General features: G+C 42.9%; 1 protein-coding gene across 2 annotated transcripts in view; it reads left to right on the top strand.

Annotated features, from left to right (window-relative positions):
* ephb2a (eph receptor B2a) overlaps positions 1-15,215 on the top strand; it is a 41,648-nt gene extending 26,433 nt beyond the window's left edge. The window contains exons 4-16 of one of the 2 annotated variants that reach the window (XM_028992496.1): positions 3,146-3,301; positions 5,262-5,597; positions 7,841-7,965; positions 8,162-8,324; positions 8,854-8,962; positions 9,207-9,271; positions 9,704-9,817; positions 10,003-10,250; positions 11,144-11,359; positions 11,637-11,786; positions 11,914-12,107; positions 12,432-12,587; positions 12,687-15,215. In XM_028992496.1, coding sequence (XP_028848329.1) covers positions 3,146-3,301; positions 5,262-5,597; positions 7,841-7,965; positions 8,162-8,324; positions 8,854-8,962; positions 9,207-9,271; positions 9,704-9,817; positions 10,003-10,250; positions 11,144-11,359; positions 11,637-11,786; positions 11,914-12,107; positions 12,432-12,587; positions 12,687-12,795 — 2,141 coding nt within the window. In that variant the 3' untranslated portion in view covers positions 12,796-15,215. Of the gene's footprint in view, positions 1-3,145; positions 3,302-5,261; positions 5,598-7,840; positions 7,966-8,161; positions 8,325-8,853; positions 8,963-9,206; positions 9,272-9,694; positions 9,818-10,002; positions 10,251-11,143; positions 11,360-11,636; positions 11,787-11,913; positions 12,108-12,431; positions 12,588-12,686 lie in introns of both variants that reach the window. The other variant, XM_028992495.1, reaches the window with a different exon arrangement.
* The last annotated feature ends 779 nt before the right edge of the window (positions 15,216-15,994 follow it).

Genomic DNA, 15,994 nt, shown 5'->3' with positions numbered 1-15,994 from the left:
TTAGAGATTGTGACGTTGCTAGACGAAAGTTGTAGTCATGTAGTCATCAGGCTAAAAATGGCTCCTAACCAATTAAGTAACTTCTGTATGAGGCCATGAGGCGTTATTGCAATAGAGTCCAGGCAATTACCACTGTGGACTGTGGGTAGACTGTTCTGGAGTATGTGAGGGTGTCTGAGCTTGAGACGAGGCTGAGAAGAATCTGGGTCATGCAGCCAGACGCCCCTGAACACATAAATAAAACTGTTTGGGCTGAACAAGAGAATCAGAGGGTAATTTGTGTCTGAGTCAAAAAATCGTGACCTTAACCGAACTGGAAGATTGCAATGTGACCCCATTGAGGTGCATGTGCTGAAGTGGCTGAAAAAAGGGCAGAAAATGCACACAAGCTGGTATGCAGCATTGCAGACGTATTTGGGTAGGTTAATTTAAGTTACAAAAGGTTTGTAATTCATCCTAAAATTCATCATTTTACATAACAGCATCTTACTCAGAGCGACTTACATAAGTGCCTTAAATATCCATCATTGAAATCTCTCGTTTGGTTCACTAGGACCCGATCTGAAAGTGAAGTGTAAGTGAAGTGATTGTCATTGTGATACACTGTGGCACAGCATGAACGGCTGCTGGGGAGCAGTGTGTGGAGATGATGCTTTGCTCAGTGGCACCTCAGTGGCACCTTGGCGGTTCGGGATTCGAATCGACAACCTTCTGATTACGGGTCCGCTTCCTTGTCCAGGGAGATTTTAAGGTCCTGTTGTGGGAAGAAATTGGCAGGGATGAATAACAGTTCAGTTTTGCTGGGGCTAAGTTTCAGATGATGTGCTGCCATCCAGGATGATATGTCTCAATTTTGGTGTAAAGGGAGACTAGAGAGGGCCAAGAACTGAGCCCTGTGGGACACCAGTCGAGAGCTCATCATTGAATAATAGTTTTTGCTATAACTATTATAAACAGTCTTGTTTTGTATTTTGTGTTTTAATGGGTAATTTTTTTGTATCACTTCACTTAAAAAAAACTAAGAATGGGGAGGTGGGGCAGCCGTCTGGTTCTGTGGCCACTGGAGGAAGCCGACATAGGCATTGGTGGATAGATCCTTGGGATGGGGGAGAGAGAGTCTCTCTGGGAGGGAGAGAGAAAAGATGCGTCCGCCTCCACTGAGAGTAACATATAATGTCTGAAATGTCTACAGTTAAGAAAAAAACCTGATCTGCAGGCTCACACAAAATACCATTAATCTTTCCCGCAACGTGGCTGCATATTTTCTATAGCACACTTTCTTCATTCCCCTGTTGCCCTCGGTGGTGCCAGAGCTATTAAATTCTCTTCTGTCACAGTTATTCGCGTACCACTCGATCGTATCCACCCCCTCATTTAGGGCCTGCGGAGTTACGGCTGCAAACCAGATGTGAGCGAATCGCTCGTTCCTGCGGGCATAATGGGAACACTTGGTCATTAATAGTGAGCCAAGGCTAACATCGCTCGGCCCCAGGTTTTGTAGGAAGCGTTTAATAACAGTGTGTTTTATTTCGGCCTTGTCCTTAATACATTTTGCGAGGTGACAGTGGCTCTCCTGCGGCTCGAAATAGACGACATATTTCGTTGTGTGCAGGGTTTGAAGAGACTTTATTAATGTGTTTGACGTGTTAGACAGGAGCGAAAATGGATGTTTTGATCTGGGACTGCGAGATAAAATGAAACGTGATAATGTTCACTTCATCATATTTCTTTTCATCAAGTCTGTGGACAGATAATGTGTCCAACTGGGACCAGCACATTCCACATGATCATCATGGTCTGAAGAAGGTGACGAGGTTTCAAAGGGATGTGGTGCGGGCTCATTCCCTCATTAATCAGACTGATATGACTCATCAGTCAGAATTCGATCTGGCAACTTCATGGAAAAACTGAATTTTAATGCCGCATGAAAATCAATGCAGGGTTCTAGACTGAATGGGTTATGAACATATCGACCTCACATCCAACCTGTACCATCAGCATTTTAATGTGAAATGCAGTTGATCCACAAGCTGACTGATACCCAACATGCTAATTGTGAGGTATTTTTTGTGATTTAAGAGTGTTTGTTTATTTATTTATTTGGGGGAGGTCTACATCCAGACCATTTTCTGGCAGTAAACAACCTTAAAAAAAAGTAAATCAGGACCGACAAGAAAATATACATTTAGAATGATCTGTATCTCACATCAAGGATGTGAGACACTATAGAACACTATCCTTAACCGCTTAGTCCTGTTACACCATCCCGGTACGCCAGGCAACCCGAGGACCCGGAAGAAACCTGCGCCAACACAGAGAGAGCATGCAAACCATACCTACATTAGGTCCGAGTCGGGATTTTAAACCACGTCATTAACTGCCACGCCACCGTGCAACTAGAACAGGTTGCTGATATAAAATTACTAGGGCTGTCAAAATTAAACAGTTGCAATTAATATTTTATGCAACAGGATAACATAAATCCTGTTGTGGGTGTGGGTCTGACCGCCGAATATGAAATTTGCATTAAATCTTATTTCCATTTAATGTCAGAGTCTACATGGTGCAAAATCTTCTCTCTGTCAGTTTCTAAATAAGCCTCTTTCCCACACGTTTTTGTCATAGTTTAAAATATGCATTATTTCAAACTTTGATCTAATGCATCATACGTAATTGCAAAATGCAAGGGCCCTAAAAATTGTATGATTTGAAATGATGGTTAATGTAATGAAACGACTAGCATTCTGAACCATCATTGCCTGTAATGTATAGACTATACATGCAGACAGATAGACTGATAAGATGTGTAAACTACGAATGGGATGTTTACACAGTTCCACCTACAGCATCTTTAGAACCTTGAACAGTGTTGCATAGCGACAGAAGAGGAGAGCTGAGCTGATCTGTTGATCCTGCACTTCTTTGTGCATCTTTGGTTTTACCGATGCACACAGTCTCTTAGGCAGCCTTACAGTCTCCAAAGAAGATATTACCACTAAATTAATCCCAGATCATTAGAGTTTGAGATGATTAATACTGGTTATGTACTTTGTCCATTTGCCACTTGAGTTTCATTTAGTAAATCTGTCATGTTAGTGTAATGTTTGTAATGTTTTTTCCACCAAACTCTTTCCTTTACTTGCAGCCTGTCCGTCTGGCTTCTTCAAAGCAGCGCAGGGAGAGCACTTGTGCCAGAAATGTCCCATCAACAGTCGCACCATCAATGAGGGCGCCACCAGCTGCATCTGCCACAACGGATACTACCGCACTGACTCGGACCCCCCGCAGATGCCCTGCACCAGTGAGTACAGACAACACACATCCTGGGTCAGGAGCAAAGTGAGGCAAGACCCTGAAGTAATTGCAAAAAAAGGGATAATCTGGCACGATTACTTGCCAGAAGGGGACTGTTCTGCAACTGGAGTTTGCAGCAGTTAGCATGGAGCATACACACAAAAAAACTCATATCATTCTGCTTGTACTTAGTGGTATCTACTTACTTAAAGTTAAAGTTTAAATGAGCTTTATTGCCATTTAAGGTAAATACAGGTTAGAGAGTATATAGTGAAATGAAACATATATAAAAATTAACACAAAGTTACAGACTGGTGCTAGAGTGCGACATGCACTAAGGTCTATGACATAAAAATATGTTTGCATGGACTAAAGGTCACATAATTCTTTCACAAGTAAACATTTTAAATGAGACCAGTTTGCTTGTTGTAAGCGAATGGGGGCTCTTGATTATGTGTGGCTGGCTGTATTGTGAAGATTATATAGTATTTCAATTTCCCAACAATTTTTACAAACGCCTGTCCAATAAAAGCAGGTCAGATACATGTTACTGCTCCACAGGGTGCTCAACTTGCATGGGCAACTGCAAAAAAAATGTAAGTCAGGGACAGGTGCTCGAGCTTCCCTTGGGGTCCGTCTGGGTGGGTGTCTTTCTGTATGAATGTATGGAAGTGAATGGTCTCTCAGACACTCATTATTAACTCCAAGAGGAGTTAGGATTAGGCAATGCTGTGTCTTTTTATTTGTCTAGGGTTTTAACGGCCAATAACTTCAGTTTATTAATCATTTTCTGCAGTCAGAATCATTTGCTGCAGTTCATCAGACATCCATGCATGAGACAGAAAAAGTTCAATACCAAAGTTTCAGCACAAATCTCTCATTTTCATAGTATTGTAACAACACTAGCCTGTAGTAACGTTTAGTGAAGTTTTTACAAGACAATTCCCACTCTGGCTGGCATGTTCTTGAGCCCCAGCTGCTCTGGGCTGCTTGGATAGCAGGGTTTTTGCTTAGTGTAGGTGAAGCTCGGCTGCTCTTTTTGTCCCACCCCAAAGAAGTGTTCATTAGATGCTTATCTGTGAGGAGCTCAGCTGCCGCCAAAGCGGGAGTGGCTCTCTGTGATGGAGTGGGGATAACTGGCTGCTAGACACACAGAACAGTCCTGCTGATGAGGGGAGAGTGATTATTGTGCTCTTACGGGGTCCTCCAAAGGCCCAGCATGTGGGTAATGATGGATCTTCATCTGAACCACATCACATGGTGGCTTTTAGATTTTTATTTTTTTTTTGCCTTTTTTAATTTAAATTCCTCTCTTGGGGAGCAGAGGTAATTATCTTGGTATCATAGAGATTCCATGGTGCAAAATTCCTCAATTTCAAGGATTGTCAAAGGTGCTTACCAAATGTGGAAGTCATTTTGTCTCCCATCATCCTTATGCTTCATTTTTAGTCCTCATTTCATTTGAACAATGACCATCTGCAAAATGTATATAATGTGTATGTAGTGTAATGTACACATTACTTCACAGAGGGTCAGTGGAGGTTTTACAGTATGTGCATGCATGGGTTAGGGCATGTATAGGTAGAATTTGACCGTCTGGGGTACCAGCAAGCCGCCAATGAAAGCATAGAGGAATTTTGGCCAGCATGCAATTTTTATGTTTATGAATTGAAGGTGAAGTGATTGTCATTGTGAGACACCGCAGCACAGAACACGATGACACAGTGAAATGTGTCCTCTGCTTTTAACCAGCAGTGGGCAGCCATGACAGGTGCCTGGTGAGCAGTGTGTGGGGACGGTGCTTTGCTCAGTGTCACCTCAGTGGCACCTTGGCGGCTCGGGACTCGAACCGGCAACCTTCTGATTACGGGTCTGCGGGGGGGGAAGTTTCTAGTGCTGTTTATGCTCAAAAGTTTCAATTTACAACATACATGAATTTTGTTTCTTTTCTTTTGTTTGTGTGTCAGCCATCCCAACATCGCCACAGAACGTGATTTCCATCGTAAACGAGACTTCGCTGATGCTAGAGTGGAGCGCCCCGCGGGAGAATGGTGGCCGGGACGACGTTGTCTACAACATCATCTGCAAAAGCTGCGGCGGAGGCCGAGGGGCCTGCACCCGCTGCGGAGACAACGTTCAGTTCGTACCTCGCCAGCTGGGTCTCACTGACACACGTGTCCACATCAGTGACCTCCTCGCTCACACGCAGTATACATTCGAGATCCAGGCTGTCAACGGCGTCTCCGACCAGAGTGTCTATTCGCCAAGATTTTCCTCGGTCAACATCACCACTAATCAGGCTGGTAAGTGGACGATGCAGTCTTCCTCAAACACGCCTTTCTGTTTTCACTAATGGATCAGTGAGGTGGCTGTCAGGAGGTCACAGTGTCCTGAATTGACGTTTGGACCAGTTATCCAGCCTTTTTGTTTTTTCAATGGGGATATTTTAGGCACGCTTCAGAATATGTGGCACAAGGGAAGTGTGTCCAACGGTCACATTCAGTAGGTGCTGATAAACCCTCTGAATGTTTTATTGTGTAGCAGACATGGTCTTGAAAGAAGGGAGGGGTAGGAGGCTAGTGCTACTGTGTGTGTGATGTAATGACACGAGGGGGTTTTAATCGTCCAGAAGTATGTTGAGTGGGAGCGGTCAATCATGTCTACAGGCTCCTCCTTTCTTCAACTTAAAAATCTTAAAGTTCTTATTCTGCTTGACAGAAAAAAATTACTCACCAACAAAGTCCTGGGTGGGTAGTTAGATCCACTTCTCCAAGATACATATAACCATCAGGCAGAGCTTTCTTGTTCTTGTTTCTGTAAGTCTGAATGAATACTTGATGTGACATTAGAACACTCTGCATGTTTACTATAGTGCTGTGGAAACTGGGCCTGACGACACAACAATAAAAGTTTAAATAATTAATCAACGTTCTGCATTGCATTAAATAAGCTGTGAGTATTACGACTTCATTGTGTTGTGATTTTTATAAATTATTTAAATTATTAAGTTAATGATTGTCCATGCGTCCATTGTAAGAAGAACAGTGTCCCATTATGTGAGGAATAAAAAAGACATCAATAAATGTTTGAGTATAAAAAAAAGGATGTAAACCAAATGATATGAACCTCCAGTGACAAGATTTTATCCTGGATGAACACTGATTTGTCTATGCACAGTTACTTTTGTAACGGAGACCTGGAGTCTTCTCTGAGTGGCATTTGCAGATGGACTTTAATCATTTTCACCCTGTAATGGACTTGTTCCATGTCTGCGAGTAGCCTACAGCTTCTTGTTGACTGTGATCCAGATATGTGGTGTCAGAATCATGAATGAATGTCATCTTGTGTCACAATCGTACTTCATTTGGACCTGCAGCATTTGGCGGTGGTGATAAACGCTGGTCCTGATGAGTGCAGCCGCTGCTGTAAATGGTATCAGGGGTTCTGTAAAAAGCCAGGAAAATGTGGTGGCAGAGAGGAGCACTGCAGCGTTTAATGGAGCATTTTAACGAGGGTCCTGCCCCTGGCATTGCCTGGGTGAACTCGATGGCCCTGCTGCGGGAGCCCTGCCTCCGCCGGTGTTCCTGTCAGCCCACATTACTGGTCAGCACTGCTGCAACGAGACGAAAGTGAAGCTCATGCCATTAACGCCCCCAAAACAGCATCCGAGGGGCAGCAAGCCCGACGGAGCGAGCCACATCCACATCCGTCCCTGCACTGGACGATGTATTCGCTAGTGCACTGCTGTTTGTTAATTATTTCCCAGTGCAATTAACATGGGGGAAAAAAAGAAATGATATCAAAGGGACCGAACACTGTGACCAAATTCTTTCTCTTTTTTTTCTCAGAGGCCAATAAAACCCCTAGAATTTTTACCAATAGGAGTCATGAGAAGCCACGAACGTGCCTCATTTTGGAAATATTACACCATCTTCAGCTAGCCATGCTTGCGTTTAGCCCTCTGTAATGCAGGCGGTTTAATGCTCAATTAACTGGGATATTGCTTTGTAATTTACCTCGGTGGAAATGGAGGAAATGAGAAATCCCCAAATTCGCCTCTGACTGTGAGAATTGTAATTGCTTTAGTGAAGCGTGCCATTGGGTCAGATAATTATATATCGTTGTTTTTTTTTTAGTAGTTAAAAAATTGTCTCATGAATTTAAATCAGCAGAGGGATCTGAATAATAAAGTTGTATACATACACATATATATACATATATATACATACACACACACACATATATATATATATGTGTGTGTGTCCCATGTATATGTATACGTTGGCAAGTATAACAGAGCAGAATCCGCTTTAGTAGACCAGAAGACCTTGTTGAATTTAAGATCCTGTTGGATTGCTGAACTGTTCCATGTGGAATCCCTATGATTTATGCATGAAAAAAAGTTAATTGAGATGACTGAAAATCACTTTCAGATTAAAACGGCAGCCATGAACCTTAATGACCAAGTACATAATTGTCATGTAGGGCTTTATTAATGTGACTCTTGCCAATGCTGGAAGTCTCACAAACTCTCTGTATTTTCCAGCCCCGTCTGTAGTGTCCATCATCCACCAGGTCAGCAGGACGGTGGACAGCATCACGCTCTCTTGGTCCCAACCAGACCAGCCCAACGGGGTCATTCTGGATTACGAGGTGCAGTTTTATGAGAAGGTACTACAAGCCTGCTGAGAAAGAGACACTGGCACATTACATTTCACTAAAATAAATTTAGCATTGGGCAAGGTTGTTAATTAATTATGTGATAATGTTTGTGTGACATCGTTATTTGCTACACTTAGTATAGCAGTATATTGTGTGCATATACAGTAAAAAAAATCATATTACATCGTACTCCTGAATTCCTCAGAGTCTGGCCGAGTTTAACTCCTCCACCTTGCGGAGTCAGACCAACACGGCTGTTATCCGTGGTCTGAAGGCCGGGACCATCTACGTCTTCCAAGTCCGAGCGAGGACCGTGGCGGGGTTTGGCCGCTGCAGTGGGAAAATGTATTTCCAGACGATGACCGAAGGTGGGCCACCTGCACCAACAGAGCTACAACCTTCCCCTCTCCCAGCCCCATTGGTCCCTGTGTCCTGTACACCATCACCGTTAGCCCAACTCAGTCTTTCGAGTTAACACACTTAGCTGGGCTCTGAGGCTGAGACTCAGCTGAAACTTTGCCAGACTAACCACAGTAAATGGATGGTGGTCAGATGGAGAGTGTCAGTAAATCAGGTGGCCTTTCTCAGATTCCAGTGCCAAACCCATCCCTACACGCTGCTGCTCTGTCCAGGAACGCATGTCTGTCACTGCGCTGGTACCGTGCCCAGTGCTGGTTATGCATCAAATACTCTGATCTGCCGTGGAACTGGAAGGTGGGCTGCTGGTATCCCACACAGAGCGCTGAATTCGATTTACTCCTACACCTGTGTCTGTACATTTCTACACCCCCCCCGTCAGCTTCCCTACACACTCCTCTATTAACCCACTTGTGATTTTGTCCACGTCGACTTACAAGCTTTATTAAAATTCTGTATTTTGTGTGTGTGTGTCTACAGAGGAGTTTAACTCCAGCCTACAAGAGAAGCTGCCTCTCATCATTGGCTCTTCTGCGGCGGGTGTGGTTTTTCTCATTGCCGTGGTTGTGTTCATCATTGTTTGCAATCGGTGAGTCAGCATTAGCGTGCATGTGAAATATTCGTTTTGCTATCCACAAACAATGCTTATGATTAATTAGACTACAGGGGGCTGTGATTAATTTCGTTTTTGCATGCTGTATACTGCTATTTCTCTTTAAGTAATGGTTTACAGCGTGACTTAGTACGTAGTTACAGAGTAAGCATCTTTTAAGTCTGCCTAGATAAAGTTCTCAGATGTCACCCCATTGTCATCTTGCATTATTTTTTTGCAGCAGGGGAAGCGACAGGACGGACTCAGAGTACACAGACAAACTGCAGCACTACACCAGCGGCCACAGTGAGTGACAATGCCCTCTGACATCACAGCAGCTTTCTGCAGACGAGACAGTCTTGCAGAAACAGAGCCTAAACTGAGAGCGGATGGATTCACACCTGCTGAAACACCCCTAGGGTTCTGTGTAGATCAGTCTGCTGTTGTGTTAAGAGCTGTAGTGTCAAGATCAGCATGACTGACATGGTTCCTAACATCCTGTGACGGAACAAATTATCTCTGACATTGCGCCGTAAACATTTCTGCTTGAAAAACAGGCAGAGAGGAGCAAATGTGAGGTACTGATGCCTCACATTTCCACATTGCGATGTGGAACATACAACAAGAATTAAATTACTCCATGGCAAGCATCTCCAGTCCCCAATGAAAAAATGTCAATCAGGTAGAAGTTGCACGATAGAAGTTACAGGTTTTGGTGCTCTTTCCAAGTGTCTCCAGGAATGAAGATCTACATCGACCCTTTCACATATGAGGATCCCAACGAGGCTGTGAGGGAGTTTGCCAAAGAAATTGACATGTCCTGTGTGAAGATAGAACAAGTCATTGGTGCAGGTAACTCGCATGTCCTCCGCAAATGGGATTGGTGTGTCCTGCAATTATGAAATAGTGTCCACCATTAACACCCCCTGTTGCTCCAGGGAGACAGAAACTGTAATAATGTAATGGAATTTGCTCAGGTTATGAGATGAGTGGATAAACGGACATACTGGAACAGTGCATGTGTCTCTCTCCATCAGGTGAGTTTGGAGAGGTTTGCAGCGGAAACCTGAAACTGCCTGGTAAGAGGGAGATTCTCGTGGCCATAAAGACGCTAAAATCAGGATATACTGAGAAGCAGCGGCGGGACTTTCTGAGCGAGGCCAGCATCATGGGCCAATTTGACCACCCCAACATCATCCACCTGGAGGGCGTGGTCACCAAGAGCTGTCCAGTCATGATCATCACTGAGTTCATGGAGAACGGTTCTCTGGACTCCTTCCTCAGGGTGAGAGGAGAGCAGCTCCTTGTCTTCAATGCAGACATAGCACCCTCTGCTGCACAAAACGTGTGTGAGCCTCTTAAAAAAAAAAGTGTTAAATAACTGTGTCCGGTTATTTGAACTTGTTTGTAGTGGATCAGTTCACAGAATGCACAGCAGTTCTCCGTACCGCCATTCAAAACACATCAAATCCAACTTTTCAGTGTTTCCATCACAGCTCTGTACCTTGCATTCACAACTCGGGACCACAGAGCAACCTACAGATAGAACAAGGACCTAGCAAGTGTCCTTTTGGTTGTCCGTCTGTATTTATTCAGACGATTCTATGGTCAGATGCAACTGGTGAGCGTGTGAGCTTGAGTACAAAATCTTTTTCCATTCAAGTTTTTACCACTTGAATGTTTTTTGTACTCAAGCTTAACCCTTCTGAGACACCATTGCAAGTCAAGGACAACATGGACACCAAAAAATGCCAGGAGGCTCTTTTCTTTTGAAGGCATCAAAATAGTACAGAGAATATATTACAGAATGAGTCAGCAGTTGATTTTAAATCAAATTAACTATTTGTCAGCATTTACCTACAGCCCACATATGTCAGTCAGATGACCTCTAATGGGTCTGACTGCATATGAGATCATGATAGGTCCCATCGGCTCAGACCCAGATGTGCACAGCTGGAATCTCTGCTCCACTGGCGCAACAAAGGACCACATTGCCACAGCTGAGCTGTCTGCACATCTGCAGCTATGCTGAGGCCATGTTACATTTCCCAGACACTTTCCATGGGTTCATAGAGTCTTATGGAGTGTGTAAAAATGCACCTTATTGTTTGCTTGACAGTTGGTTGTATTTTTTTTGTAAAAGAGCAAACTTTATAGTAATTGGTGTTTGTATTTCAGCAAAATGATGGGCAGTTCACTGTGATTCAGCTGGTTGGGATGATGCGTGGCATCGCCGCTGGAATGAAATACCTCTGTGACATGAACTACGTGCACCGGGATCTTGCTGCCCGCAACATCCTGGTCAACAGCAACCTTGTGTGCAAGGTGTCTGACTTCGGCCTGTCCCGTTTCCTGGAGGACGACACATCTGATCCGACTTACACCAGCGCCTTGGTGAGCCTTCTCATCCAGATCTCAGAGAACCTCTGTCAGGGGACAGATGTGGTTCTTGTTTCCTGAGGGGTTAGCCCTGTGATTGGGGAATGCAACTCACTCTGGATTAGAAAAATGAATAAAAGCAGTAACAAGGCCAGAACAGTACAAATAGTCACGTCCTCTTATTTTAACTTGCTATGTTACATTTCTTAGATTTTATAAGTTATATGTATCAAGGTACCCCGTAGGAGGAATTCTTGCATAGACGGCCGCTTTATTGAGTATTTATTTCCAGGGTGGCAAGATTCCCATCCGGTGGACAGCCCCTGAAGCCATTCAGTACAGGAAGTTCACATCCTCTAGTGACGTGTGGAGCTATGGCATTGTCATGTGGGAAGTGATGTCATACGGAGAGAGACCCTACTGGGACATGAGCAACCAAGATGTATGCTTTAATACACTCAAAATGTGTTGTTATGTTTTATTTAGAGTCCAAAGCTTTATTTTTTAATAGGTATTTTTCTATAGAACTACAAAAAATGTTACATGTTTCCTGGACCTGTATGTTTTAGGTGATCAATGCCATTGAGCAAGACTACAGGTTACCGCCCCCTATGGACTGTCCGAACGCACTGCACCAGCTAATGCTGGACTGCTGGCAAAAGGACCGGAACAATCGTCCCAAATTTAGCCAGATCGTCAACACTCTGGACAAGATGATCCGCAACCCCAGCAGCCTGAAGGCTACAACCCCCCTGTCATCAGGGTAAGGGATTTCAGTACACCCCTGATAACCTGCACTTGAGTGGTAGTTTACAGGTTCAAATCCCATTAACTAACATTGTGCAAGACACTTAACTTTGAATGTCTCCAGGGGGACTGTCCCTTTTACTTCTGATTGTAAGTTTGTCTGTCTGCTAAATGCCATAAATGTAAATTTGAGACTCATTTGTATTAGTTTCGTAATTACGCTTGATTCATATAATGAATCAAATAATGTTAGAAATCAAGGTTTTGGTTTACATTAGTGTGGAAAGGTTGGTCATTCCATTGGAATTTTCTGGATGACATGACATGATATGATACACAGTGTACATCTACCTCTGCTGGATCGCACTGCACCAGACTTCTCCAGCTTCAGTACTGTGGATGAGTGGTTGGAGGCCATTAAAATGGGCCAGTACAAAGAGAACTTCGCCAACTCTGACTACACCTCTTTCGACTCTGTCTCCCAGATGACTATGGAGTAAGAGCTCCATTTACACTTATTACTGCATCATCACAGTCACCTTGACCTCTCTGTTGCTGAGTAACAGTCATGCCTGTCTCTCTCTCTCTCATTCAGCGATATCCTGAGGATTGGGGTGACGCTGGCCGGCCACCAGAAAAAGATTTTCAACAGCGTTCAGATGATGCGCGCTCAGATGAACCAAATTCAGTCCGTCGAGGTCTGACTCCCTTACAGCCCACTACACCATGGCCTGCTTCTCCCAAACACCTGGGCCATCTCCACCTCCACAGCCACCTGCATGGATCAGGCACACCAGGCACACCAGGCACACTGTTACTGTTCAACCCCAACTCATTATTATTATTATTATTATCATCAACAATGTGACCTGAGTGTGATTATAAGTAGTTCTATGAATGGAATTTGTGCCATTTGAGGGGGTAGGTAATGAAAGTATGTAAGATGTGCACTACTACACATTTTCAAGATGAGCCTCTAAAACGGAGGTGTGAAGTGCAGCACTGGCAGTAATGTAGTGTTACTGACACACAGGGACAGAAAACGACTGGTGTCAATGAGATGACTCTTTGCAGTCTGCGTTTTCTTTGTAAGATTCCTTTCTATATCCACAAATTTTACTGTCATGCACAAACATGACGCAGTTGAGGTCTCATGGGTTCTTGTGTCAACACTGTCTTTATCGCCCGGTGTTGGACCATTCAGTGGTCCCTTGCAGCATCTCTAAGGACAAAGCAGTTGTATACAACATGAACTATCATGTATATACACTTTTTAACATTATAACTTTTTTATTTGTAACTAATTTATAATGGAATGTTGTGATTTAATAATACAGGTATCTCTTTTGTGTACATGGGTTTGTATGGCTAAACATCAGTGGAATGTTTAGTATGTGGTACATATGCTACATGTAGTAACTGTTCTTCCACTCAATACCCATTCGTGAATCAGCATCATACAATTCAAGATGGTTCAGCCAGTCAATCCTAAACTGCAGACTTCTTCGAGCTAAAGGCTGATTGGCTGACGAATGCATCCAACCCTCAGAATCCCGTCCAGACTGGTGGTACCAATCAGTGGTCAGTGATGGTATAGTGGATTGTACCCATTACCGTGCATGCTGGAATTCCTGGTCTTACTGTCTTGCACTGGAGGTTCACACTTCTTCTTTTTTTTATCACAGTGACTCTCTGTGCTTACTAACTGGTAAAAAGTGTAATGACTACTTTTGTTATTTTTTGCTTTGCAAGCAAATCCAGCATTATTTATATCTACACTAAGTTACTCTAAAAGACTGACCACACACTGTACAAAACACAATTGAACATGAAATAAGGAAATCCATTTCCATTATCCTTCTCTTATTGAGAATCTGTGTGTTGATTCAGCAGTCTCTCTCTTCACTGAATTCTCTTCAATAAGTGTTAAAAAAACCCTGCTTCTACGTTTCTAACTTCTGTATGTGTATGGATTACCATCTGCTACTCTGACCACTCTCCAGAATGGGAAGGTGTATGTATTGAACATTGCCATTGTATTTTTATGTATTTAATATTCTTTGTTTTGTCAGTTTCATCATCAGCCTTCTTACAGTGCTGCACTCGTATGTCACAGGCTGCGTACAGCCCACGGATTCGCCTGAAATAGTTTTTATTATTATACTCTCACAAATAACAGCCACTCCCATGTTAAGTATATACATTTTATATATATAGACATAAAGGTAATATTACTTTATTATCCATTTGATTCCTTTTCATTACAAAGTTTTTTTTACAGTAGAGAGAAGAAACTCAAACTTACCAGCCATAAATGTATAAAATGAGTCAAATGGATAAGTGGCATAAATGTCAAATCAAGATGAAATTAGACTTAATGGAGGCTTGAATGAGGATCACCCCCATGAACAGATCGTTTCAATGCTCTTGGAGTGTTTTTGTTCAGGAACATTTTTACTACTGTGTTTTACAACAATGAAAAACCATCAAATATAAATGTACATTATTCCATTTCTAGGCTGAGAAGTGTATATATTGTCTACAGCGTTTTTTAAAGTTCTAGTGTGCCACTGGAACAGAGAGTTTTCTATGCTCCATTGCAGATGTAATGTTCTTGCTGTGGTGATTTGGTTACTCAGTTTTCTCAAAACCAGCTTTTTTTTTTTGTTTTTTTAATACAAGGTTCATTTTAATACCAATGTGAACTGCGGGGCTAGCAGCTCTATGAGCTCTGTGAGCTGATGAACATGCAAGATCCAGTGAAATATCGTGCCATTTGTGCTCAAAGCTTGTCTGATAGAAAAGGACTGTAGCCCTCTGAGAGCCGAGAACGTTGTAATTCATGGTTCTGTGGAAGACTGCTCCCAACATGCTGGACAAATATCACCCTTACACTGCGTCTGCGCCTGCGTCTACACCTCTTGCAGAGCCGAGCGTCTCCTGACCCATCAGACATTTTACACCCATTACCACCAGTTTGGACCACTGGGCAGCGTCCAGGGTGTCTCTCTTGTACTCTGTATAAATGTACATTAACTGTAACCCAGTGAATTTTGTTGCAGTCAGATTATTTGTAATATTGTTATTGGTTTATTTTCTAAAAAATAAAATGGTAAAAGTGGAAAGGCGTAATGACATTCCTCAATAAATGAAGTCACACTGCATTATCAGTTTTTTATTACTTTATTTTCAAGTTATTGATGTCTTACTACCAGAAGTGAACTTTGACACTACGCTTATCTACCATAAAATTATTCAGACTGGTCATTTCTCTGTTTAGTTAGTCATCTAGTTTTTTTATAGTTCAGGAGTCGACAACCCGCCTCTCTTTCATCCTTACAGTGCGGAAAATAAATAATAATGTAAGTGTATTATATTTATATAACTTTATTTATTGTTATTTATTGTAGTTTGAAATTTGAAGATTTTTTGTGATCTGTTGACATTAAAATGCAATGTGTTTCATTTTTTGATGCTCAAAATATTCATCAAAAATGCAACTATCATGATTCCTGCAAGACCCAATTTTGGTAACCTGACCGGTGACCCGATTTGGACTGCACATGAGTGCTCGGAAAGCCACCATATTTTAGCCTTAACCTGACCTTACTACTAAATCTAACCCTAACCCCTCACCCTAAGTGCAAATCAGGTTTCTGGTCCAAATCGGGTAGCCCTAAGACCTCAGACTCAGAAGAAGGCACGTGGGACCCCCTCAACAGAGCAACCTCTTTGGTGATACCCCTGTGTCTGTTTCGATTTCCCAGCTCCCCACCTTGCTCACGCCCCCTGACCAAGCCTCCAGCGTGCTGCATCGATCGAACGGATGGCACAGTAACTCTAACCTGTGCGCTCACAGACGCCGACCCTCGCGCTCGCACGCGCTCAAGTACTACAATGTTC

This window comes from Denticeps clupeoides, chromosome 10, assembly GCF_900700375.1.
Source record: "Denticeps clupeoides chromosome 10, fDenClu1.1, whole genome shotgun sequence".
Lineage (NCBI taxonomy): Eukaryota > Metazoa > Chordata > Actinopteri > Clupeiformes > Denticipitidae > Denticeps > Denticeps clupeoides.
Note: the sequence above shows the minus strand (reverse complement) of the source record. Positions and strands in the feature narration are given on the sequence as shown.